At 38.9% G+C, this 25,726-nt stretch overlaps 1 protein-coding gene across 7 annotated transcripts in view; it reads right to left on the reverse strand.

The window, feature by feature from the left end:
* Positions 1 to 533: 533 nt before the first annotated feature.
* The window catches only part of OPN4 (opsin 4), a 40,655-nt gene continuing 15,462 nt past the window's right edge, over positions 534 to 25,726 (reverse strand). The window contains exons 1-14 of one of the 7 annotated variants that reach the window (XM_066191613.1): positions 24,541 to 24,617; positions 23,175 to 23,329; positions 16,694 to 16,836; positions 14,713 to 14,846; positions 13,350 to 13,553; positions 11,379 to 11,550; positions 10,342 to 10,506; positions 8,070 to 8,177; positions 6,758 to 6,938; positions 5,124 to 5,270; positions 4,541 to 4,612; positions 4,070 to 4,105; positions 2,194 to 2,249; positions 593 to 622 (exon numbers count right to left, since the gene is read on the reverse strand). In XM_066191613.1, coding sequence (XP_066047710.1) covers positions 2,241 to 2,249; positions 4,070 to 4,105; positions 4,541 to 4,612; positions 5,124 to 5,270; positions 6,758 to 6,938; positions 8,070 to 8,177; positions 10,342 to 10,506; positions 11,379 to 11,550; positions 13,350 to 13,553; positions 14,713 to 14,846; positions 16,694 to 16,836; positions 23,175 to 23,329; positions 24,541 to 24,571 — 1,557 coding nt within the window. In that variant the 5' untranslated portion in view covers positions 24,572 to 24,617 and the 3' untranslated portion in view covers positions 593 to 622; positions 2,194 to 2,240. Of the gene's footprint in view, positions 3,226 to 4,069; positions 4,106 to 4,540; positions 4,613 to 5,123; positions 5,271 to 6,757; positions 6,939 to 8,069; positions 8,178 to 10,341; positions 10,507 to 11,378; positions 11,551 to 13,349; positions 13,554 to 14,712; positions 14,847 to 16,693; positions 16,837 to 23,174; positions 23,330 to 23,384; positions 23,453 to 24,540; positions 24,618 to 25,726 lie in introns of those variants that run through there. The other 6 variants (XM_066191610.1, XM_066191609.1, XM_066191612.1 and 3 more) reach the window with 6 other exon arrangements.

Below are 25,726 nucleotides of genomic sequence, written 5' to 3' on the forward strand. Positions count from 1 at the left end.
CAACGCGTGGCCGCTGCGTTATGCAGTCCCTCAGTCTCGGCTTGCAGCAGCCCTTCATTACACTGGCTCATGGCACGTCCTTTGCAGGTCCAGCAGTAGTGACCAATTGCTCAGCAGTTTTGCAGAATTGCTTGAATGATCAGACCAAGCCAGAGTTTGTGTCCCCATGAAGGGGCAGAGCATGTGTGTTAACTCCCAGCACCACTTGCCATTGCCTTTGCCAGCAGCCTGCTCTGTGAACAGCTGCTGGAGTACAAAAGGCCAAAGGGAAGTGTCTCAGATTTGCCCTAGTCCTGTCACACTCCAAGTCACTGGAACATGTCCAAGTGCATGGTAAACTACAGGCGGTCTCTGCAGAACAGCCTGTACAGTTGACTTCATGTGAAACGTGAATCATCTCAGTCCTAAATTATTTTAATCCAATCAGTCATCTGTGTTGAAGGGTGTAAAGAGACAGCAAAACCAAGAGAATGGCTGCCAAGTGGAGGATACAGGACACAAATAAATCTGCTAGGATGAGATGAAATATGAACTAATAATGATTTATTCCAAATGCCGCAGGGGTTACAGTATGAACCACATGTAGAGATATTCAGATGAGATGAATTTTGTAGGCTTTCCCCTGGATGATTTTCATAGACACAGCAGAGGTGAAGGAAGGCAAAGCTGTTAGCTACACAGAGTACACACGAGGGTTTTGAAGTGCTCACATACAAATTCTCCCTAATTAATATATGCTTTACAAGTCTCTTGTAAGTAGATGAGCATGAACAGCTGTAGTTCTTTTTATAGATACAAACTAATCTCTAATACATGTTGGAGTTGAAGGATACAGAGAACAACATGCTGTGGATTTGTAAAGCTCTTCTAGCCATGGAAGTATTCTTTTTATACCCTCTAAAAGTAGAAGGGAATGCAGCAGAGTGCAGTCTTGAAGAATACTGCTTGAAACAAAATCATGACTGGAGCAAAGGATCTGGCTATTAGTGACACATATCATACACTCCTTGTTAACACATCAAACAGCACATGTGAGTTAGACCTATTTTCTTGACAGGTTCTGTCTTTTGTGACCCATATGAAACAGGCAGCATTTGCTAATGTTTCTTCTCATCTTTTAGTAGTGTCAATGGCCTTCATGACAAAGAAAATTACATGTTTCATGCTTTTAAATATTTTTAAAAGCCTCAGCAATAAGTCATAATAGAACTCCTTAGACTTGAGAAATGTTTTTGAACATGTTTCCTGCTCAAAAATGTTTTCTCTCTTCTTTCTGCTTATTGCTAGCTGTGCATATTATCAATTTGATATTGTCATCTGCTGGGAGACAATATCCTGTTGTGGTAGGTGAAGGGAGAGACTGTAACAGCTCCTTTCCATCTCTGATGCCTATGATTTCATTTACATAAAAACACCGTGGATTTTGAACAATGTGTTTCTTTTGGCAGTTTATTACCAGCCTGAATGCCTCACTTTTTTCATGATCTTACATTTGTCTGCTGCAGAGGTCATTATCACCTTCATTTTTAGTTTTAATAACCTTCTTTTCAATAAACCTCAGTCTGACCTAAGTTTCCAATAGTTTACTTCAAAACAATGCCCCAGACCTTCTGGAACCCACTGATTTTTCCCCTCAAAATAATAAGCTCATTACATTTTTATTGATTTTATGGCTTTTTCTGATGTGACATAGGGAAGAATTGATTTACTTAGGACAAAATGACTGGCTGGCTTCCCTCCATTATTGCAACCAAAGGGAGAACTGCTGGAGGGCCTATGGGGAAGAACTGTTTCAATAGCTCTTTGTGCCCTGTTTGTTTGGGCTCAGCCCCACTTTAGACTGACTGCTATGAATTGCAAATGAATTTTGTTCACTTCTTCTTATGCGCTGTAAGAGACCCCAGGGAAAAGCTGAAAGTCACTATTGGTAGAAATCTTTCCCGCTCCTTTCAGGGGAAGGAAGTACAATCTCGTGGATTTAGTCACTGCAGAAGAAAACCCTCAGCTATACAAATGCTGCTCTTTAGAGAAGGGGAAAATGAAAATGCCCAAGTGGGGAAGATGTGGATTCCATACATCTCTAGAACAACTGCTTTTGGGGAACTAAACCTTCTCCTCCCAATATTTACTTTAGAAAAGCACATCAAAGGGTAAACAACTTTGAAGTATCAGAAAGCAGATGTATTGACTTACCCATAAGACATTTCAGTACAAACATTTCTTTGTATTCTGCATTCTTCTCATGAAACCTGCTAAAGGAAAGTCAGAAGGAGTTTCATAATAATCTCCTATAGCTCTGGGGAAGTTAGCTGAGAATGGGTTAAAATTATCTCTTAAGCCACTGTTGGAAAAAAAGCTAAGTATGGAGAGGACCATAGCCTTTTCCTCAAGCATTACTCCTTTCTCTTTCCCTGTCTCAGAAATTAAAATAAAGATATGAGACTTCAAATGACTGCTAAAGTACATTGCCTTTTGTTGGGTTGTAGAAGACAATGGGGAAAAACACATCATTAATGAGAGAAGGGAGCACTGACTGTATAATTAAGTGTACATTTGGTTGAGAAACGTCGCAATAATGAAGAAACCGCCTTCAGGAACTAATGTACATTTCCCCCAAAATTTCTCAGCTTTAGCTCTGTAATAGTTTTGAAGTTAATACACTAAGTGAACAAAGCCAGTTTTGAATATCATATTTCCCTTCCCTCTAAGATTAATCCTAGAAGGCTTCTAAGTAAGGTCTGTACAGTGGTGGGAATGTATGTGAGCAGAGTAAAATCCAGATGAAAGAAATTTTTTAATGAGCTGCATAAAGAAGAAATATTAAAATTACAGTGTGACTCAGATCAAGATGTGATCCACTGGAGAGAGTTCTGATGCTGAAAAGATCACTCCTCATGTTTTTAGCCTTGGTTGTCTTATGCTGTGTCTTTGTAGGAGCATTTCAGACCAATCTAGGAAGGTATTCTGGATTCAGCAGTCCACAGCTGTTCCAGAGCTGTTGGCTAAGGTGATATTCTGGCTTGCACCACTCACTTAACTGCTGGACTTCTTGTTCTGCTTGTGACTGCTGGATTTAGGGTACAGGAAACCAGAGTTGTATCTAGAAGGCAGCTCTACTCCTTGGACACTGCTGCATGTTATTGTAATACTGGGTATCTGGGCTGCAGATGATCCCTGGCGAGACTGTCCTTTTCTTTGTCCAATACTGTTCGGGCTCTCACTTTTCTAAAGGATGCAAAGATTTACAAGAAATGGACAACACAAACATCTACAAGGAGATCCCGTTGAATCATCTATTAAAAATTACATATATTTAGCACTTTGCTACTCCCCATGCCTGAAAAGCAAACTTAAATGATGGAGGGAAAAGTATATCTGAACAATTTTTTAATATTTCATGAATAACTTATGAAAAAAACCCCACCTGCTAAACAAGCTAATGTACTAAAGCATTAAAGACTGCATCTGCTACTTAAGTGCTGGTCTATTTTGAAAAAAGACCAGGCTAATGACAGCACATTCAACTATGAACACAAATACTGTGAATTTGTTCAGACAGCCTATGAAATCAATCAGATAAAGAGTTTCTCCATAAACAGGGACTGCTTAGGGTCATTGGGTAAGGGGTAATGTAAAATGTGGTGTTAACAGCACGGATAATTTGAAGGGGGAAGCAAACTACATAATGAGGTAAAAATTAAGGGAAAGATTAACTGGCATTTTTTGATAATAAGCAATGTTAGCTGTCACTTGCACAGGACCAAAGAATCACTTAGGATGAGGCTCACAATAGGTCATAAAGTCATTGCTGACAATAAAGAGACAATTTAAGGTGATTGTATTACATTGGGGTTAGTGCAGCAACGATAAAACGACTTTGTTTTCATCCATCAACTCTTTGCTTTTATTTCCATGACTGCTAAAAATGAAGGCAAGTTGACTCACTTGTGAGAGATATCAGTTATTTTTACCCATATGCTGTAGCTATGTTAGATGAAGAAGAAACAGACACTAATACAACATACAAAGTCTGACTAAATAGGTGACGTGGAATGTTTCAAAAACTGACCTTGATTTCCTCCAAGCTGCGCGGTTTAGATGTCTGCTGGAACCCAAAACAGAGAACATTAGTCAACAAAATCACTTTGTGCAGCAGTACTTGCCCCAGGACTAAGGCTGTCTCAGAGGTACAGCCATCTGAATGGCTGTCTCAGCTTAGCATACACATCCTTAATATAATGATGGCACCGAGTTAATGCTTCCATGCTCCACTAAGGAAATAACAGACCTCATCAGAGGACTTATTAAATTCAAGAAAACATTCAGGTTCCCTGGAGAAGTTGGACTTCAGAAGAATCCTGTAGTACCTATGTCCTCCTTCTGCTTGGCTTCAGCAATAGTCTACCCTTTGTGGTCATGTTTTCTGCCTTGTGCTGGGGATATTGTGTAATTTTTGCATCTCAAAAACAACTTAATTTGTGCTCAGGGACTGGGATTGTCATTAGTTTTTGTTGCCAAATATTAAAAGAATAGTTCTTACAGTAGGTGTAGCCATGTGTTCTGTGACATTCAACTCCACCATCAATATGTCATCAGCATCTGAAACAGCTGTCTGAAAAATGAATGCAGATAAGACTGGCATAAATGGCATAAAGGTAAGTCATAATATCTGACTTATGCAAAATGCATAGGGGAAAAAAAGAGGACAGCAGAGGACTGACTGAAAAGCAGTGATACATTAAAGATAGCCTTGTTTTTACATCTTACCATGTGTTCATTTGGTAGCAAATGGTGAGACAACAGAAAGATCGACCGAGTAATTTGGACAGTGAAAGACAAATGTTACTAAATACACACTTAAAACCAAACACGAGACAACTCTCCATTCAGATGCTAAGTTCTTTAAAACAGCAGCAGAAATGCAATGAAGACAGCTGAATAATGAACCACGGTGGGAATTAGAAGCTGATGACCTTTTACAGCCTCTAAGTCATTACTCATTGTGTTAACTCATAGGTTATCCGCTTCTTCTTGGCAGAAACCTTCATGATTAATTATGGTACAACGTGCAGATTTGTTAACTTGTCAGTTGTCAAAGAATTTAGTATTACACAGTCTATTACCTTCCCACAATTCCCAGAATCCTGGCTTGTCTGTTTGGCTCTTATGTCACTAGTCTGAGTTGTGTCTTTATCTGTTTCATAGGAAATTTGTCTTCTGGCAAGTCTGGAGACCATACTGGGAGTATCAGTTTCTGTTTCAGTACCATCCTAAAATTAATACAGCAAAAATACTAGACAGAAATCATAAAAGAAACAGGCATTGTATAAAAGACATTTCACAAAACTTCTGCCATATATACCTTCATCAAATATTTGCTTATAAGCACAAATAAGACTATCAAGTCTGTTGCATCTAAAATTCAGCTTACTTTTTTTTTCCTCCACAGGATGCACTGCAAAATTTGAAAGAAAATAGTATTTTGTTACAATCTATTGTTGGAACTTCTCTGATGCCTCTTGTAGCTCGAAGGACACAGTGTTTCCACAGTACTACCCACTTAAGAAGCACAGGTGTTTGGGGGAATTAGGGCCAAAGTTTCCAAAGTGGCTTGGGTGGAAGCAGAAATAAATAGAAGGAAATGTCTCAGGACTGCAGAATCAGTGCTTTAGAAATATTTTGTTTCAGGGAGGAGTCCTGGGTTTATAAACTTTGTTCCAATTAATGGGAAAACAAAACCGTGTTACTGAGGGAGTCTATTGTTTTTTAAGAATCAAGATTCACAGTGTAAGAGATGCAATATAACTATGTTCCTTTTCTATTAGCCAGTTTTAAAACCTTCCACCTCACTGGAGACTACCAGCCAGAAGAATTTAATTTTGATTGGACTGAGAAGTCAAAAGAACAGAGAGGGCAAAGAAACTGAAATATGACTGTTAAAAACAACTGCCAAAATTCAGCGCTTGGCTGGATTAGATACAATTATTATCCTGACTGTGAAAAAGAACTGCCAAGAAAATTTTGTCTTTTCAGTTACTCGGAAATTTAGGTTGAAATTCTTGCAACTAATATGTTTATTTAGTTAGTAGTGTAACTTTGAGTTACAGGAGGGAGCCTGGATGCCAAATAACTTGCCTGGTTTTCAGCTGCTGTGTAAAACATTTGTTTCCACTTAGACTGACAGCAGCAAGCTGTTGAGGTCTTCTGTGAGAAAGATTCTGTAATGGATTTACTGATTTGTCTAAATCTGATTATTAATATGTTTCCAAATACATCCCACTTTTAGAAAGCATTATCTATTTCATTACAGCCTTGCTTTCACTAGACAACTATTTTGTGACCAGGACTTTGTTTTTTCCGTGTCCAAACTGCAAATTTGTGATCAGACAAGCACAACCTAAAAGTATGATCAGACTTTCAACTGAGCTCTGACTCTGTGCTTCCTTTATTGTTACTGATACCTAAGGCTTTATAAAGCCTTACCTATTGGTAACACTTTACTTTCTAAAATTCCTGTTCTTCCATTTTTCCACTCTTCCTTCAGTGCCACCAACTATCAAGAAGAAAATATCTACATCCTGCTTTTACACTTCAGTCTTCTGTCTTTAATTTCGCTTTGTCCCTCCACTTTCTCTGTAGCTTTTATAACAAACACCATAATGCATTTCATCTAAAGAATCTACCACTTGGAAGGACTCTGTATGAAAATTAATTGCTTTGCCATTAAAAAGGGGCGTATAGGAAGTGCCTCCCTTACCGATTCACTGTCAGAGAGAGAAGACAGTCTCCTTTTTTCTTTCTGCAGCCCACTTATCTCAGAAGACTGGCTGGTTACGGTCGCTCGTCTGGAGGAGTGGTAACTGCTGAAGGACCGTGAGTCTTTAGGAGAAACTCTCAGTAGGGGTCCAAGGCAAGGAACATATGTTGCAATGGCTCTTCTAATGGAGAAGAGGTAGAACCAGTCAGTTTTTTTTCCTGTTAGCACAAAAATTCAATCATCATAAACAATGCATTTATTCAGAGAGATGAACTAATACTGCATGGACTAGAAAATTACTGGGTACAAAAAGAGTTTTCGAGATACCTCATATACAATCACCCTGCAAGATCACTTATTCACAGTGTTCTGCAGAACTCAAATTTATTGCTTGGCAGGGATAAGGGCATTAAAATATAACTCTTGGAACTGAAGGGAGCTATTAAAACAATGTTTTATCTGCTTTCAGCTTAATCAGGGCAAAAATAAAATTCTATCCCTTTAAACTGAACCTCACAGAAGTACTACATAATGAATTATTTTAATCTTCCCCTAAGCAGCTATTCTAGCTCCTCTTACACATCTGTTTGCTGGCTATCTGTAGAGTTGTACGGAATGTGCATTTATATTACTGTATTACTTTGCTCATATGCAGCATTAGGAAACTCTGGCCTAGCTTTCCTCTTCCTGCCAGCCTTCCCCACGTAGACGTTCTTGCCCCCTCTGCTCTATCCAGTTACGCAGTAGGTCTTCGTAAGTGGTGAAACAACAGCCTATCTCTGGCTTTGCTGCCATCCGTCAAATCTCACTGCCTGCATCTGAACTTGGAGTGGAAATAACCCTTCATGTTACCTGTCAGAGGAAATATTACCTGGAATATGAAAGCCTTGAGGAGGATGCACAAAATAGGGAAGAGGTGGTTTGGCTCACTGTATTGCCTTTCTCACTGCCTGGTTAATGTAACAAAGTGCTATTTGCAACACTGCCCAATGTCTGCCTCTCATGAAGACAGTTAAAAATTTACGGTACTTCCCTTTGAGATGGAAAGGTTTCCATCTTTTAGCATGCAATAGGTAAATACAGATCAGTATCCATAAACATCTCTAACTACCATCTGCTCAGTAGCTTGTTCCAAGTACAAATTCCACTGACATTTCTATGGCATTGAGGAGTGTTCCTGGGGAGGGCAAGGCTGTCCTACAGAATTAAAAAGAGCAAGTGAAGGAGAGTTCAGGTATTAGACCTAAAAGTGACAAATTTATTCCCAGATTTTCTTTGTTATATTAAACATAGCTTTTAAGAGTGAACTTACCTGTATTTGGGGTGGGTGATGGCATAAATGATGGGGTTATGGATGACAGAAGCTTTGGCAATCACAGCTGGTATGGAGTTCACGAAAGGTGTTAGGACGTGGGAATACCTAGAATAATGCAAACATATAATATATTTACTACTGAGTTCTGCATTGTCTATGCAGTTATGTAGTGGCAAGACAAAGTGCTTTAAGGCTCTAGAGAGAGTGAAAGGGGAGTCTTGTACCAAAACAGTGAGAAGACAAATTCTAAATCCTCTACCTGTAAGGATCAACCTCAGTCTAATTGCATTTCTGAGAAATACGATTTTCCTGGGGCTTCTCTGGCAGTATTTCACTGCTATGATTCAGGATTGCGGTAATTGCCATGTTATTTAACCTAGGGACAATGTCAGCCTTTAAGAAGGCCTCACCATCCTGGTGAGGAAGTTTTTCATCATACTGTGGGAATATATATGCTTTGTGATGAAGTGGAAATGGTTTGCCAGTTGCAATACAGGAACCATTTTTGTCAGCTGGCTGAGTTTTGAGCTGCCATTTCGCCTCTTAAGGCTTTCCTCTGATAAAAATGTTCCCCATGTGCAATTTTTACCATGGTTTCTCCTGATCATACTTTAAAAACACTGATTAGAGGTATAAATCTTCACAGATTCTGGATAACACACAGTGTAACCTTACTGGAATGGCATTTTTGACCCTGAGCTGAGACAATGCTTTGGTAAGGCTGATGGAGAGTTCAGCTAACAGAAACAAACAATGGCAAAGCCTTGTGTTTAAGCTAATAATTCCAGAAAATGCAACCTACAGACCAAAAATATTAGTAAGCATGACTGTGTGCTAGCTCACTATTCCCTTCTCAAAATATTTTCTAAAGGAATTAAGGTTCTTGCTTCCTTTTTCATGTGTTGTTGGTCTGTCAGATGAGTTGTCTTTCGTCCAAGACTATAGCCACAGACGCCATGTATACCTCCCATATGTGCATGCAGTGAGATTTTATGAGTCCCTTGCAATAAAATTTCACAGAAGACATCCAGGCTTGGTCTATTAATCTCTGAAAAATGCCAGTATGATTGCCTAAAAGACATAGTTCAGAAATGGAAAAAATATGAATGAAGCTATGTTGCTCCCCAGATATCTTTATAAGCAAAATTTGAAAATGCTACTTTCTAATATACTGCAGAATTATAAAATTCTTCATTTGATCAGATTTTTGAGAGTGTGAGACATGGAGCAGAAGCCAAGTTCAGCAGATACTTGATCCTCCCAAGGCAAATGCTGAATCCTACACGACAGTGCAACAGTTCTACGTAGTGGTCAGCTTAAAGCAATCCCTTAAAGCATTGTTTTGTGTGACAAAAATCACCCTTGTCTCCCAAAATGCTCCATCATAAGTAAATTTGAGCTGTGTGTCAATTTTAGGAACACCTACTTTTTATCTCTGACTTGAAAAATACAAAGAGAAGTGGTTTGTACTGTCATAGGAATCGTCAGTCACATAAACATAACAGACAGTCACACACATTTTAGAGAGGCTAAACTAAAGCACAGGAAAGTTCACATCTTAAGGTGGGAGAAATAACCACGTAGAGCCAAGGCATCTGGATTCCCAGTCTGTTACTTGTGCCTGGATTGTATCAACTGTCTGCTGTCAAGCTATGTGTTTTAATACTGTCATGCTTCCCTTGAAATTACTGTATAAAATGTTAACAATTAAATAGATGAAGAACGTGATTTGATGATTTATATTTATGTTCTTTTATATCCAGCATCAAAAAGCTCCCAAGGCATGTGTGCAGTAATTTTGAACTTGCTTATACATGTAAGGAATTTCAGCAGTTTGATGTAACACAGAAAAAATGAAAATACTTTTGTAGATTAAAAAACTAGAGGAAAAAAAAAGAGAAGCAACTCCTGGGAGGATCTTTTTGGAGTGCTTTATTTAGCATTTTGGTGCTAAATAAAGTTCAGATAGTTCAAATATCCTACCATGAAGAATGCATTCAGAAATCTTCAGCATGGCAGTTTGTGTTGTCAGTAATAATATTGTTTTCTTTCTCTCTCTCTCATTTTTTTTTTATTTTCTTAAAGTCAAACTAAGCAAAAATCAGTCAGCATGTGCCCCATTTGTTTACTATCACTCTTAAATATGTGAATGTTTTGGACACTCTTCAGACATCAAACATGCAAAGTAGCTTTGCCTTTCATCTGTCTTTTACAATTCCACATCTTTTGCTTTCACTGAATATTCCTTTGCTGATACATTTATAATTACCCAGCAAAAGCTACCAGAGCAACCACAGAGTATGGTGACCAGGAAATGACAAAAAACAAGATGACGATCAGTGCAATTTTGGCCATCTTCCACTCATTTTTCATCCTCTGGTACTGTTTCTGGAACTCTTTGTTTCCACGTTTGCATCCAAATGTCTGAATAGACCTAGGGAAAATAAACATACAACAGCAAAAAACAAAGGTAGGAAAGTGATCAAATAGCTTCATGAAGTGGGGCAGCAATTACTCTTTTGCTGCTAAAGGCTGTAACTCAAGCACTTTTCTTGCATGTTAATGCAAGTACATGACCCATCCTTCACAATTTGATGTACTTCTGTTGCACTTATCAATGGCAAAATCCACACGTGCTTCAATGAAAAAAATAGTCCTGTACCAAAAGATTTTCCACTTAAAGTAAATATTCAAACCAATTGAATAATGCTGACTTAAAGATAGTTAGAGGAGTCTTTGCTTCCCTGGGTCCTGTTTTGCTACCTTGCTGTTACTTTGTACTTCTGAGCTACATGACCTGATCTGCTGGAATCTAAGGGACTGGTACCTATAGAGTGGTACCAGTGGAGCCTGGAGTGGCAGGCTGCCCTTTAAAGCAACAGCTTTATGTTTCAGAATCTTGCAATTAAATCTTTAATCTCCTTTTCACCCTTTATTCTTTAAAAAAAAATAATTATAGTTCAATTCCATCTATTTTTCTGTGAAACAGTTATTGATACACTGTCATTAGGTGTTTCTGAGGTCCCGCTTTGGTTTTGTTCTGGTTGGTTAATTTCTGTACCCTTTTCCATGTCATTAGATAATATAATGATAAGCTCAGGCCTAAACTCAGGAATGGCCCTTCTAAGAATCATACTTCTTACCATATTGACTATTGATAGAATTCTCTTTTGGTTTTCTGTTTCAGTTGCGCTTACAAAATAACTCTGAGAAACATCCCAATTTTTTTCTGTTCTTTCTTTGTTTCAAGAAAACAAGCAATCACTTAAAGACAAGGATAAAAATTTAGGACTGTTGTCTACTTACTTGTTGGCCTTCTTGATAGCCTCAAAGATAGAGACATAGCTGTATATGATAGCAATCAAAGGAATGAAAAAGACAAAGCAGAACAGCAGCATCGTGTAGGCACGGACTGATGGTGTGAAAGTCATGTAGTCCCAGGAACAGGAAGTCAGCAAACCCTCAGGAACATAGGCACCTAGAAAGGAAGACAGGAGAAGGCATAGACCATGAAGTGATTGTTATTCTGAGTGCAGAAGCTAGAGAAGATACTCAGAATAACATGGGATTTAGTCCTATTCTCTGAAAGGGAAAAAAGGGTTTAAAAGGATTAACAATTCTTCATGTCAAGGGCTTTTATATTTTCTTCTATTTTTTTCCCTACTGTATTTCTGTTTAGCAGTCTAAGGCTTCAGAAAACTGAAAATACTTATTTGGATTTTGGACCAGACCTGTATTGTTTTAAAATACCTCCGTTTCCTGTCAAATTGCTTACTTCTTAAGGAGTCAGACCAATTGCTCTAGGTACCACTTTTCTAAGCATGTGCAGATGAAGGAAATTTACTGGGTAAAGGAGGAAGATTTATTGTGTAGACCAAATTATTTTGCCATGAAGTAAAGCTGAGAAGAAGTAAAAAAAAAAAAAAAAAAAAAAAGAAAAAAGAAAATCATGTTCTACCTGAAATAAAATGTATTCTCTTTAAAGGAACTGTTTCAAACTGTTAAGTAAATAAATTGGCAATAGCAACGTCTTTTTACTTTGGAATTTTAATTTTAACTGTTTACACTGATATTTTCTGTTCCGCTCTTAAAAATATTGCACCAGATGTTCTCAAATGCATCTAATTACAGTGTGAGAGTTCATACTGTGGGCACTATTACAATCTAATTACAAGATAATAACACCCTTCAAGCAATTATTCCACCTTCTTCAACTGAAAATCTATAATCTAAGGCTATATTCTCATTTTGTTATTCTAACAGCTCCTCACTCAACTAAAGACTGCTTCTGTCAGTACTGCAGTTTGCCTGCTTAAGCATGCTTCATGTTTAGGGGGACCAGAATGACAATAATATGACAATAACAGAACTCTGCTGAAATTCTACTCAGTACCTGAGTTGGTTGTTACATCCTGTACTAGTCAAACATGTCTGTGTTCTCACCTCAGTTGGCAGACACATTCTCTTCTGGAATTAGGAAGCATAATGGTGGGCTGGGGTTTTGAGTGATGAGTTCATTCTAACTTAGTGACTACAGCTGGTGGCTCTTGGGAGTTAAACTTAATGGCAGTGAGACAGATTCCAATGAGGAAAAATAACAAACTCGCTTTGTCACAAATTGCAATGATCAAGGGGCTGTATGAATGTTCCAATTTCCATGCGTAAAATTCACATTTACAAAAGCATTTTAGTTACTACTGAATGCCATGCTCATTGGAAGCCAGTGACAACACCAATGACTGAATGGAGAATGTGGACAACACTAAGTGAAATTTGTCCATCCAGAGCACAGTCAGGACTTACTGAAGATCTCTTGGCACAAATGCTCAGAATGTATTCCTCTTTTATGTGAGTAAAAAGACTTAGATTGACACTCCTGTCTTAGATAGCACTTTTGGGGATGAAAATTCATCAGAATTAATACAAACACATTTATTTAACTTATATATTGTTGAATTTGAGTCAATGGAAGTGGACATGGGATAGTGAGCAGGTGCATTCCTCGTAAATTCTGGCCATGAATTTATCTACTGTTCTTTATGCAGCAAGTAATGTGCTTAAGGAAAAGTACCACTGTCATATGTATCACTGTAATGCCCACTGCATTATTTTCTTTTGATTAGAGACCTTCAGTTTCAACATGTACTTCATCTCTTTTTTCAAATTGGTCTATTTGAGCCTCATACGTGAGCAATTAATTCAACCCTCTTCTGTACCTTTAACTGGTCTTTAATCCAATACTATGAGGGCAAAAAAGTTTTATTCCAGTTCACTTACTCCATCCAAAGAAGGGTGGGAGACTCCAAGCCAAAGAGTACAGCCAGACTCCTACCAGGATTATTAGGGCCTTCTTCTTTGACGTCACTCCAACAGAAGCCAGAGGTTTAGTGATGACAAAATATCTGTCCAAGGCAATCACCATCAAAGTGATCATAGATGTAATGCCAAAAAGAGCTCCGCAGAAGGCATACAGCTCACAGCCTTGCAATGAAGATGACAGAAGTAGCAGTGAAATTAATCTACCCATGGTAATTATTTCTAGGAGAGTTCAAGTCTGTGATTCTTATGAACTAATGTCTTCTGGAATTTGTAAAGCAATGAAACTTGTGTTTTCCTGCAGTTATAATGCTACTTCAAAGCTGCTGTCTGTCTTGCTAATTATATTATCCATGGAGATAAACTTCAAAGATTTTGTTTGCTCCAATTGGTGGAGACAGTAAAACTTAACATATTTTCACGCATTGATTTCTGATTTTTCTAGTGGGATCATTTCAGCAGTTCATTCATATCTCGTTTAGCTCCAGTTTTACTGCAGGTCCCATAGAAGCAGATGTTTTACTTAACAATGGGATATAGTTACTTTGGTGCTGTTCATATCTCAAGGGCAGCAAAACTGAAGTAAACATGAATATATTAATGAGTAATTTAGCTGAAGTAAATATTCAGACTATGAATATATTAATGAGAGATTTAAATTGTTCAAACAACCTAATGATTAAAAGCAGTGGTTTGGATTAGTTTTAACGTATGCAAATGAATACTAAAGAAGTAAAATAAAATATGGTTTTGGTCATCAGAGATCAAAATAGCAATTTTGCTTCTCTGAGTTTCTGTCAGTTACCTGTTCAAGAGGCAAAGACTAGTCTTCCTCTTACAACAGTTATGTTGGAAGAATGAAAGCACCTTCATTCCACATTTTGTTACTAAGCAGGAAGTGTTAACATTTCTCTTGTGAAAAATCAGGTTTTCCAGGCTTTCTTGCCTCACTATGCCAGGTGCAAGACCCAGAGCAGGTAATTTGGAAGGGCTTTTAAACTGGTGTGCTGAGGGGGAGTGCTTCTTTGTCAGAGGATTCTGACAGTAACTAAGGCATAAGGTGATTGGGGAAGAACACTGGCAAGATTAGTGCTGTGCCTTCTGTTGACAGTGGTGCCTTTTTATCTGTCTCATTAATATAATTTTCCTCTCAGGATGGCAGTGGAATTATTGCACACAAATATTCAAAGAAATATTTGTTTCAACAGTGAAACAATGTTGAGAAATGTTCTCAAGATTGCGAGAGTACCTGAGGGTAGACAGATTAACTGCCACTGTGGTAAGAACATACACAGTGAAATCTTGGAAAAAAATATATACAAACCTTTCTCACCAAAAATCCAGTGTTTGTAGAGGCTGCTGGTGAAAAAAACTGGAGACTGTGTAATGGACATCAGGAAGTCACTTACAGCTAGATTGATGATGAGTATGTTGGCTGGAGTCTGAAGGCTTCTACTCCTATAGAGATCAGAAGAAATGTTGCTAAACACTGCTGCACTGTTAATTATGCTGTTGCTAATTCCGGTGAGCTCACAAATACCAAGGAACACTACATGGTAAGCTAAAGCAGAGTGATTCTCATTTCCCTCATGAGGGAATACAAGCAAGGCTCAGTTTTACACCCTTATACTCCTGCACACTTCACAGGATTGTTTTGATAACCTACTCAGTGATGGGGGATAAATGGCACTATTCTTTAAATATTCTAACCAGTGCACTGCATGTCCACAATTAACAGGAAGTTAAGTTGATGTACACTATGGATGTGTGGATCTGGGCCCTGTTAAGCAAACTCACTATGAGCCACATCAAGCACTTGGTTTTACATCAGTTGTTCTCTGCGACACTCATTGCACTGGCCCAGACTGTCTTTAAAAGAGCAATAAGCAGCCTTCAGTGTATTCTGTCAGCTTTTGTTATTCGTGATATTTCAGTACCCTGTTTTAAAGGGTACACACAAAAACTTAACCGAGAGCTCTTCACTTTGGGGCTCAGTGTAACTACTTAGCTCCTTTCTCAATTTCAGTCTTAGACATAACAGAAAAATAGATGAAAAACCATGGCTTTTTGCAGCGGTCCAGAATCTATCAGCAGGACCACTGTACCCTGTCAATTCCAGAGCAAGGAGGTGTTATTAGTAGGTGCTTATGGATTGTTTGTATTTGTATGTAGTCTGTGAAACCACTGAACACAGTTCTGTTTCAAGCAGCTGGTTCTTTTATGGCTTGTCATTACCTGAGCCTGCTTTGTAAGCACCCAGACAGTTTTCTGAATTTCTGATGTTCTCGTTACTCAGCTATCATATCTCTTTCTGTCTTCATATCACCTTCAAATAAAGACAAGCTGTGTCCTCCAGTGGAGGTGTAAGTGCCATAACTGGAAATCCTGCATGGGACCCACCAAAGAGCTGCGCTGGCTCATGTACTTCATCCTCACATATCTGATCTGCATGCCAACACCTTTTATCTTCTTAAGGACACTCTCATTCTCACTTAAGTGTTGGTATCTACTCTGAATGAATGTGCTGAAACCTACTGCCCATAAATATAGGCTCGAGACCAAGACAACTTTCATCTACACACCAGTGATCTAAGCTAACACAGCCAAATTATCCTATAATTTGTTGCTGTTATTTTGGTTTATTACATTAGCGCCTAAAGAACAATCTCACAGTAGACGTTCAGTGGCTTGAACATCATGTCAATGCTCTGCCCCAGTGTGACAAATCAGACACAGAATTAGGAGGGAACAGGAATGGTGAGCATATGACATTGTTGTCAGAGATCCAATGTCCGTCAGATATAAAAGTTGGAATGTGGCTTTAGTTAAAAGGAAACAAGCCAAGTGTTGAAAATGTTGTGAAGAAAATGGGACATGGCCACTAATGAACAGGGGGAAAGAAAGAAACTGACCAGTTAGAAACGGGATGAAGGAAACATCTAAAATAGAGCAGATTTATGAGGTACAGAGGTGCAAGCCAGCCCATCACTTCACTGCAGACACAGCCAGTAGAAAAAAATTCACTGTAACATTTCTGCTTTGGCTGCATTTCCATTGCTTGGAATATCTGGGTGGTTCTTTGCAATCTTGCTAACAATTTTGCTATGGCTGTGGTTAATGGGAAGAAGTCAGAGGGAAATGGCAGGTTGCCACCCTTTTCCTACAGCAATCCTGCAGTCTCTTGGTGCATTTTACTCTGCCAGTAAAGTAGTCTGATAGTATTCCTGGACTGTGTTTGCAGCACACAGGATACAGTTCAAGTTCATACATTTAAATATTTAAAAAGACATTCAAAAGAAAGGTACCTGCAGAAAGCATAGAGGACCAGGAAATTACCCAGAGTTCCTGTAATCCCCACTATAAGAATGACAACTCCAATCGTATAGTGGGCATGATCTGGGACATCCACTGTGGGAAAGGCACGAGGAACATCTTGCACTGTCATCTTCTGTGGAGCAAATAAGAGCAAATATCATAGGTATATTGCCAAACTTTTCTGAATAAGCTGGCATGTGCCTCTCTAGAAGGGAAAATGGTCAAGAGTGCAAAAAGACAACAAGCAAAACAAGAATAAATTCAAATTCCATTTACCGTTGATCATCTTTGGGGGATAAATATGCCATCAGCAATGCAAAGGGCAAAGGATGGTTTGTATGCTTACTGTCAATTTAGACTTTTGGTGAAGAACAGCAACCTATTCTCTCCCAAAAGAAAAATAATGATCTAGAGGAGAAAAAGAGACAGGAAGGGATCTGTTTCATTGCATCTGATATCAGGTAATGCAGTATTGAACAAAAAGTAAGTTTCCTATTGATTTAATTTCAGGAAAGTTTCTGTATCTGTGAAGTACAATTTCAGTTATCCTCTGACATCACAGGCTAGACTCCTCTAAGTAAGTAGAAACGTTCTATGGATAAATAGGCATTTACTCCTTTAGCAGTATGGCCACTTCTTTTTTTCCCACTGAATAACACTGAATTTTGAGCTACCCTCAAGAGCTGATTACCAAAAGCCTGGCAGCTTGAACAAGAGTCTTTTGGAAACTAAATTGAGGATCAGAAAAACTGAACCACAAATACTTTATACCTTATGCCTGGTTTCCACAGGCACACCAGTTCTGGTTTTGGTCTGCCTGAACCAAGGCTTGGGTTTTTTTTTGGCTCTCTGTGAAGGATTTCATAAACCACTTGATTGAAGCATTTGTGTCTTAATCAGTTAATAACTCACAGCAAAATTCAGTAGCCAAGTCTGAAGATTGCAGTATTGGAAATGGGTATTTTTTTGACAATAGAGGCAGACATTATTTCTGAATACATCTGTGAGGTGGGGCTGAGGTCATTACAGGCAGTTTGGATATAAAACCAGTGTGCCAGTAGCAAGAGGTAAACCCCAGGAGTGCCTGGGATTCTGGATGAGATTGCTTTGTGCGCTGAAGATCTGCCCACAGCAGTCCTCAACCACCAGAGTGCACTCCCTGGGTTTCTACATTAGCAGCAATGAAATGCTGGACAAATACTCTGATCTTAGAGAAAGAAAATGTAGTTCTGGCTGTTACTGTAATTGGAGGAAAATGTTAAGTTTGGTACATTAACTGAAAGACAGTATCATGGCATTTAAGGTTCAGGTTCCTGCATCAAAGTGGAAGTTGACATAACATCTTTAACATCAATGGGCATCTTGCCCAGCCAGAAATTGCTGTGCTCAACATGCTGCCGGTAAACTAACAAAAATAATTCCATACTAATAGCAAGCGGATAGGGAGAGTCTGAGATAAAACTCTTTCAAGTAAATGAGATCAGGTGTTCTTTGGTTTCGGTTGGTTTTATTTCTCCTTAGTCTTGTGGCATTTTTAAATACCTGTACTGCAGAGAGTTAATTACGATTCTTAGTGGAATGGAGATTTCTGATGTTTTTTCCCTGTAGCTATCCATTTAATCAGAACTGGATCAATGTAATAGAAATGAAGCAACTAAAGGAACTTGTTTTGGATACAAAGAACAGATTAAAGTGGCTTTAATTTGAATTAAATTTGTGGAGCACTAAGGACCAGGAAAAATCTGAAAGAGAAATATAAATACATGGAGAAATCACAAGAGAGGTAAGGTTAGTTAAGGGAAAGTAAAAGACTTTAAAATCACTTATTCATTAATGAAACAAATTCAGAGTCAACAGAAACATCAAGTGTGAGAAAAAATAAAGGAATAATATTTATACTGGAGCAGTACTAGGGCATAAATTATAAAACTACACATATAAGCAGGAAAAAGTGTCTGGCAAAAGGAATAAATTAGCACTGTAATGTGGACTTCCTGTAGGCCTTGGATTTTCACCAGAGGATACAACTCAGTTGTTCTCTAAGAGACAAAACCCAATTATTTTAAAAAAGTAGTTTTGCTATTTTCATTGGAAAAAGAATTATTATTTACATCAAAGAAAGGTACTAGTTGATCGAGAAAGGATTAGATCAGGCCTAAGCACTTCAAATCCATCACATACACACAGCTTCCTTAGTAGAAGACAAAATTACGTGCCTGTATCAAATTCAACCCTATGTCTTCTGTGGAAATCAAAAGAAAGGACAGGGAGAAAAAGATAGTGCTTGAGAAAATCAGGTCAGCAGGATAATCAAGAAATCAGATAATTCCCAAAGCCTTTCTCTATTTAGTTTCTCCAGTGCATTAGCCCTGTTTATTCTGTCTTCTATTGTCATTGCACAGTACAAGTCCTTGGTTGGCAGGGCAGAATAAAAATCCCCCTGTTGCAATCCATATTGCAGCACTTGTCCTTTGAGAATACTCTGAACAACTATTTCAGTTGCAGTGATAATACACAGCAGTATTGCCTTGCATGTATTCTGTTCAGCCTGCTTTCTATAAACACCTCGTAATGAAGATATTTGGACTGGGGCTGGCACTATTTAACATTCTGTTGGAAATATGGACAGTGGGATTGAGGGCACTCTCAGCAGCTTTGCTGATGACACCCTGCTGTATGGTGTAGTTGACAGGCTGGAGGGAAGAGATTCCATCCTGGAGAGGGACCTGAACAGGCTTGAGAGGTGGAACCATGCAGACCTCCTGAAATTCAACAAGGGCACCTGCAAGGTCCTCTGTGTGGGTCAGGTCAATCCCAAGCACAAATACAGGCTGGGCAAAAAAGAGATTCAGAGCATCCCTGGGGAGAGGGTCTTGGGGATGTTCATAGGATGGTTTAGGTTAGAAGGGTCCTTAAAGATCCTCTAGCTCCCCCTCAACCTCCCTGCCATGGGCAGGGACACTATCCCAGGTTACTCAGAACCCCACCCAGCCTGGCCTTGAACACTCCCAGGGATGGGGCATTCACAGTTTCTCTGGGCAATGTGTTCCAGAGCCTCACATCCCCACAGATGTTTCTTCCTAAAATCTAAAGGAAACCTACCCTCTTTCAGTTTGAACACATTACCCCTTGTCCTACCACTGTGTCATAGTAAAATTTCCCCCTCCAATTTTCTTGTAGTCTCCTTCAGGTACTGGAAGGCTGTTCTAATGTCTCCTCAAAGCTCTCTCTTCCCCAGGCTCAACAAACCCAACTCAGTCAACCTTTAGTCAAGATTAAAAGCAGGTTCTATAACATTTTTGGGTGTGTGTAAAAACAGGCCTTTTGCTAGAGCTATGTAAGATTTTTTTTTTTTTTTAAATCTCTGGAAGGCATAGAATTTATTATTTATTTACACTATAGTTTTGTAGAACCAATTTGAGAAGTGCCACACTGGTTCAGATGAGCATCTCTGAAAAAAAAACAGTCTGCCTTGAGCCAGAACTGGGCATTTCCAAAGAGACACCAAATGTGCATAACGAACAGTGATGTGAGAATTTAATTTTAAGAAGTCTTAGTAATTTGGTTTGTACCCCAAAACAGCATTGTTATCCATTGGAAAGGAAAATCTTACTCCTCCATAAATTTTAATGCTCCATATATAGGCGTAATCCTTTGCTAAATCCTACTCTGTCATTTGCCTCAATAGACGCAGAGTCAAGGGTTATGGAGTTGCTCTATGTCAATGTGTTTCTTTCCAGCAGGTTTAAATGTGTCCTTGTGGAAGCACTAGAGCAGAGAAAAACAGCTAGGTTTAATGAAGTTTGCCTCCTTAAAATGGTCACTTTTCCCTAAAGGAATATTTGTCTACTGCCTACAACAAAACAGCTATAACAGATCTGTGTTTTCAGTTGTCCTGCAGTAAACTTGCCTGAGACGTACAAACTTGAAATGCTTTCTGGGAGTTTGGAGAAAAGCAAATGTTTTATAGATAAATATGCCTAAATCCTTGCTGCAGCACAATATGGAGCCTCATTATTCTATATTTACAACCTGCTGCTACAGCTGCTTGCAAGGGAGGCAGAATTCTTCCTTGAGGGACAATCTGAGGAACCAGCTTGCTTCTTTAGGAAGAGACAGACTGAAGCTTGGTGCAAGCAGAGAAGGGAGTAAAAATGAATCAGCCACAGGGCAGGTTCATTAAGGCACATAGGTAGAACTTGTATTTCACCATGAAGTTTGTCAAGACCCTCCAAGACACTAATCTTAGGACACTTGAAAGGATAAAGGAACTCCTCTGCAATCTAAACCAAAATCACAATTCCAAAGTGATTTGTCCAGGTAACAAGGAAGTCTAGGTCAGATATTAAACCCAGGAATACTGTTGTCCTACTAAACCTAACAGTGATGATGGTAGGAGCAGGGCCATGCATGCAAATACTCATAGTAAATATAAATCGTATCTGATACAGCTCATTCTTCACAGTCTCACAATAGCAAGAGTATAAGATCAAGTTTAGTTATAGCTACAGGAAAAGAAGAAATCCTCATAAGGTCATTTGGGCATTTGAACATATTTCAGTGCTGATTCTGATTGATTGATTTGTATGACACCAGTTCCAAAGCCAGAAGCCGAAAAAACTATGTCAAAGACATTTTTTTCAGCTACTTCTGCCTGAACATGGCAGAAGGATTGTCTCTAATTTGGTGTAAAACAAGACAACAAAAGGGGAAGGAAAATAGGGAGTGCTATGTGGTTGCTTTTATGAATTTATCTAACTTCAAACTATAGGTACTGGTTTTGCAGGAAGAATGTTATAATGGAATAGAGCCCAGTTCCAAAACATTGCAAGTTTTGGCACTCCAACGTGAACTTTGGCAAAGTAACACGTTTCTTTGTTCTTAATTTTCCTACAAATGCAGGTAAGGAAGCCACTTATTTACACAGTATGACTTATACAAGCAATGATAGTGTTAGGCCTTTTACATTACAACAAGTTACATGGTTTAGAAAAATTAGCTGACCAGAAACACTGTAATTTCCTGGGTTTCCTTGCGTGGTGTTTGTACTGCCTACCTAACAAGAGGCCTCAAACAACTGATAGCACTTATTTTCCTTTACAGGTCCTTGCTCTGATTTCTGAGCTTGCCTCTGTGGGCACTTGCTCTGTGATGACAGGCAGCACAGAGAGGAGTGTAATCCCCCCTCAATTATGGTTTCAGCAGGGTGACGCTAACTGCTAAGCCCTCTTTCCAGTAGACAGCAGGGCTTTCCATTGATGATGCTTGTCCTGTTGAGCAATTTGGATAGCAGATTTTGTATCCTATCTCCCAGATTTAATCTCAGCCACAAGCAGCACACACTGCTTTCACTCCTGAAACTCTTTTAAGCCAGTCTTTGTGTCAAGTTAAAATACAAAATTTTGGCAATACAGACACTTGACCTAGGGAGAGGAAAGGGACAGCTAATCAGATCTTTCAGCAGAACACAGAAAAGATCAATTTTTAATTTTCCAGTGTAAATCACTGTGTCCCCAGAATCCTTTTCCATTTCGCTATCCACTCTCCAACCCCTTTTCTCCCTCCCTGCTATGTTCTGCTATCCTTTTTCTCATGTTATCCATCTAATTTAGTCTTGTGAGTGCCTCGGCTCAGGACGCTTCTTTGTTTATTTTTCTGTAATACACTGCAGATATCCACGTTTTATTAAAAAAAACAGATTTTAAAAACTTTAAAAATTAGGTTGGTTCATGTTTTCATTTAAAACTTTTAAACAGACTCTTGTAAAAACAGCACATGAACAAAACCTGCAGTCCTAATAATATTCAGAGACCAAACCAGGAAGAGGACTCCTGAACACCTTTGGCTTATGCTTGTGGGGTGGGATGGAGAAAATTTTTTCAGCAAATCCAAAAAATTTCATCCTGAGGTGTCATCACAACAGATTCTCACTTTCACACTTCCAAGGAAAATGTCTTTTTCTCTAGTATATAAAAACTCAGAAAGAGCTTTGATAGGACTTACCTGAGAAAACCTTCCAAACAACTTTCTTGGGTAACTGCATATAACTCTTTTAACACATACATAAGCACTCCACTGCACTTACAGATTATTACAGAAATTATGGGGATTTCTGCCCTGAATAACAACACAAGAGAGCAGTGTGTTTGAACTGCTGAACAGCAATTTAACGTACAAGAACATCTTGTTTCGATAGTTTGCAACGTATTTGATGCACTTTACCATTAGACATTCCTGCCTATCTTCTGCCCATACAGCTCTGCTCAAAAACATTGCTCATACAGCCCTTTCTGTATTAAAGAAATAGTTAGAGGAATAAAAAGAAGATTTAAAAGTTTTCGTTATGTCATTCATTATTGCATTACAGATTTAAATGTGTACATGCTCTTTAACTGTCCTTTTACGGTCCTACAAATGTCAGCCTTGCCAGAGATCTACAAGCTACAGCTTTAAGTGACAAAAAACACTTACTGTTGGAGTTTTAAGAGGCAGATCCATCAGTGTGTAGGCATTGGGTTCCGAGTCATTCCATGCATTGAAGGACTCCACAGTTTTGGCGCTCTTGGTGTCCTCGGAGGGACAAAAGATCCCCTTCTGAATGGGCTGATTATTCAGGTGAACAAAATCTAAGCAAAAGCCAAGAAAGAGAGCTGTCCCCTGAATTTAAGTCAGCCACTTTACCTTTGTGTGTGTGAAGCAGGTTGTTAGATTCTTTGGAATGGTGTGAGAGCCCGTGCAGAGTTTCTCACTAGAGCTTCAGATTGCTTCAGTCCATCATCAGCTTAGCAAAGGGCAGCAGCAGCGGCTTCCATTTAAATACGGGAGAGGGCAGAGTCTGCACATGCCCAGTTTGCAGCTTGTTCCATCCTGATTCCAGCTTTACTTCAATGACAGTATAAAACTGATGCTCACTTAAAAGTGCTGGTGTCTGTTTTTTACCTTTGACCAATTTATGTCTGAATTTGAATACTATTCCCACACACTATCTCTGTATGAAGACAAAGAAGTTAAAAGGTGGAGTTTACTCTCTTTAATATACAGTTCTTTTTCACCATATTGGTGAGTTAGTTTTTTTGTAGCCTGCTTTTAAAGAAGATGCATGTGTACAGTTCTGCTGAAATTGTCAGAACTCAAAGAGATTCTGATATATAACAATGTGCTTGTGTGCACTTCTGTCTTGTAGAATTTAGGTCATGGTTGTTCGTTGGTCTACTTCTAAAAATAAACAAACATAGGGATAAAACCTGACATCATCCTTTTCTGCTCTTTATTTAAAAAAAAAAAAAAAAACAACAGAACAAAAAACCCCACACCAATACCTTAATCAGAAAACAGCAAATATCCATCTGTTTCAAGAGCCGCCTGCTTTCTTTCAGTTGTGTTTAGGTAAAGTACACATGTATGAGTTCTCATTCACACAAGTCTGGCTTTACATTCCACTGTGCAAAGAGAGATGAATTGCTGTATTCCCAGTTGAAGGCCCATTACTGTTGTAAAGTGAAGTTTAATTGCAACAGAGAATTAGTCACAGTGTGTGAAAAAGCTCTTCTAGCAGATACTGCAGCCTGAGTATCACAGTTTAGGCCTTCCACCCACTGTCCAAATGACCCTGATGCAAGCTATTAGCTTCAGTGCAGTTGGTATTAAAAATAGATGCTGTGAACTGTTACTGGAAAGCCTTTGTGAGAAGGCTGTGTTAGTAATGGTGGGAACTGCATTCCCCCAGCTCTGCACACTTACCTTTCCTTAAATGAGCACCTGCAGTACCTAACCATAAACTGAAGGATTGCATTTCTTTGTATGAATGGGAGCTGTCCCTCTGATGAAAGGCACTCACCTATAGTGTTGCAGTTTCCCTTGATAGTCATTTGAGGAGGGAAGTGATCCTTATTGTCACCAGGCCACTGAACATTAACCAGCAGAGATGCTTCTTAGACTCTACAGGCTCTCAAACCGTGGCACCCTAAGAATAATTATTAGCAGTCCCATTAAGAGAGGCAGAGAGATTTTACGGAATGTCTCTGCCCTGCAGTGTTGGTAGATGCAACCAAGCCAGATTTAAACCAGCTGTGGCAGAACTGCACCCAGAGGTGGCTGAGCCACTGACAAATTTCACCTTTGCCAATGCCTGAGATTCTATGGTCACTTTGTAGACTGTGCTCTTCCCTTCTCTCTGTATGACATCAGACACATGAATATCAGGGCAATGGTGGATGTGACATTAATGTATGAACTTCAAAGACACTGATGTGAATTCCAAATCCACTCCTCTTTGCATGCACAGTGCTTGCACTGTAAGGATGCTGCAGCAAAGAATGGTGTTGGACATTTTGGGGGACAGGACCTTTTTGGAAGATGATTTTGAATTTTACTACTAAATAGTCAGGAGATGTCATTACGGAAAGCCACAATGTAAAACTGGCAAAGGCTCATACTATCTTCAAATAAAGCTTATTGAGGAGTGGAGCAGAAAGTACAGAAATGTTTGACATGCAGAGAAATGAGGCAATGGGAGGTCTCCCATGTGTGAACTCTACTCAAAGGAGTTGCACACAGTTACATCCTAGTCTTGTCAAACTGATAATACATAAAGTTTGAGACATACAATCTTCAAGACAAGCATAAATACTAGATCAGATGTGATCTTTGACTTGACATTCTCGTTTTCTTTGCTTAGAGCCTCTTAGTTTTCTGCTTTATGTCTTAGTCTTGGACAATGCCAACACTCAATCTGTTTACATGCAGCTTGTGCATAAAGCTCTCCTTTTCCCTGGGTCACAGATGACATATTTCTTCCTTCTTATTTCCTCTCATCTTAACAACAAGTCAATGCACTGAAAACACATCATTTCCAGTTAGTCTAGAAACACTGACTTTTTAAAGTAAATTCAACATTATAGAAACTGTCTTCCTGCTTTATTAGATTTGGTGTTGATATACATGCCTTTGCAGAGAGATTACTTTGATTAGTTCAGCAGTTCCTGAGAGCATATTACGAAAGAATATGCAGCGTAAAGGAGAGA

This window comes from Chamaea fasciata, unplaced genomic scaffold (genome assembly GCF_029207755.1).
Source record: "Chamaea fasciata isolate MVZ Bird 193981 ecotype frontalis unplaced genomic scaffold, bChaFas1.0.hap1 SCAF_9, whole genome shotgun sequence".
Classification (NCBI taxonomy): Eukaryota; Metazoa; Chordata; class Aves; order Passeriformes; family Sylviidae; genus Chamaea; species Chamaea fasciata.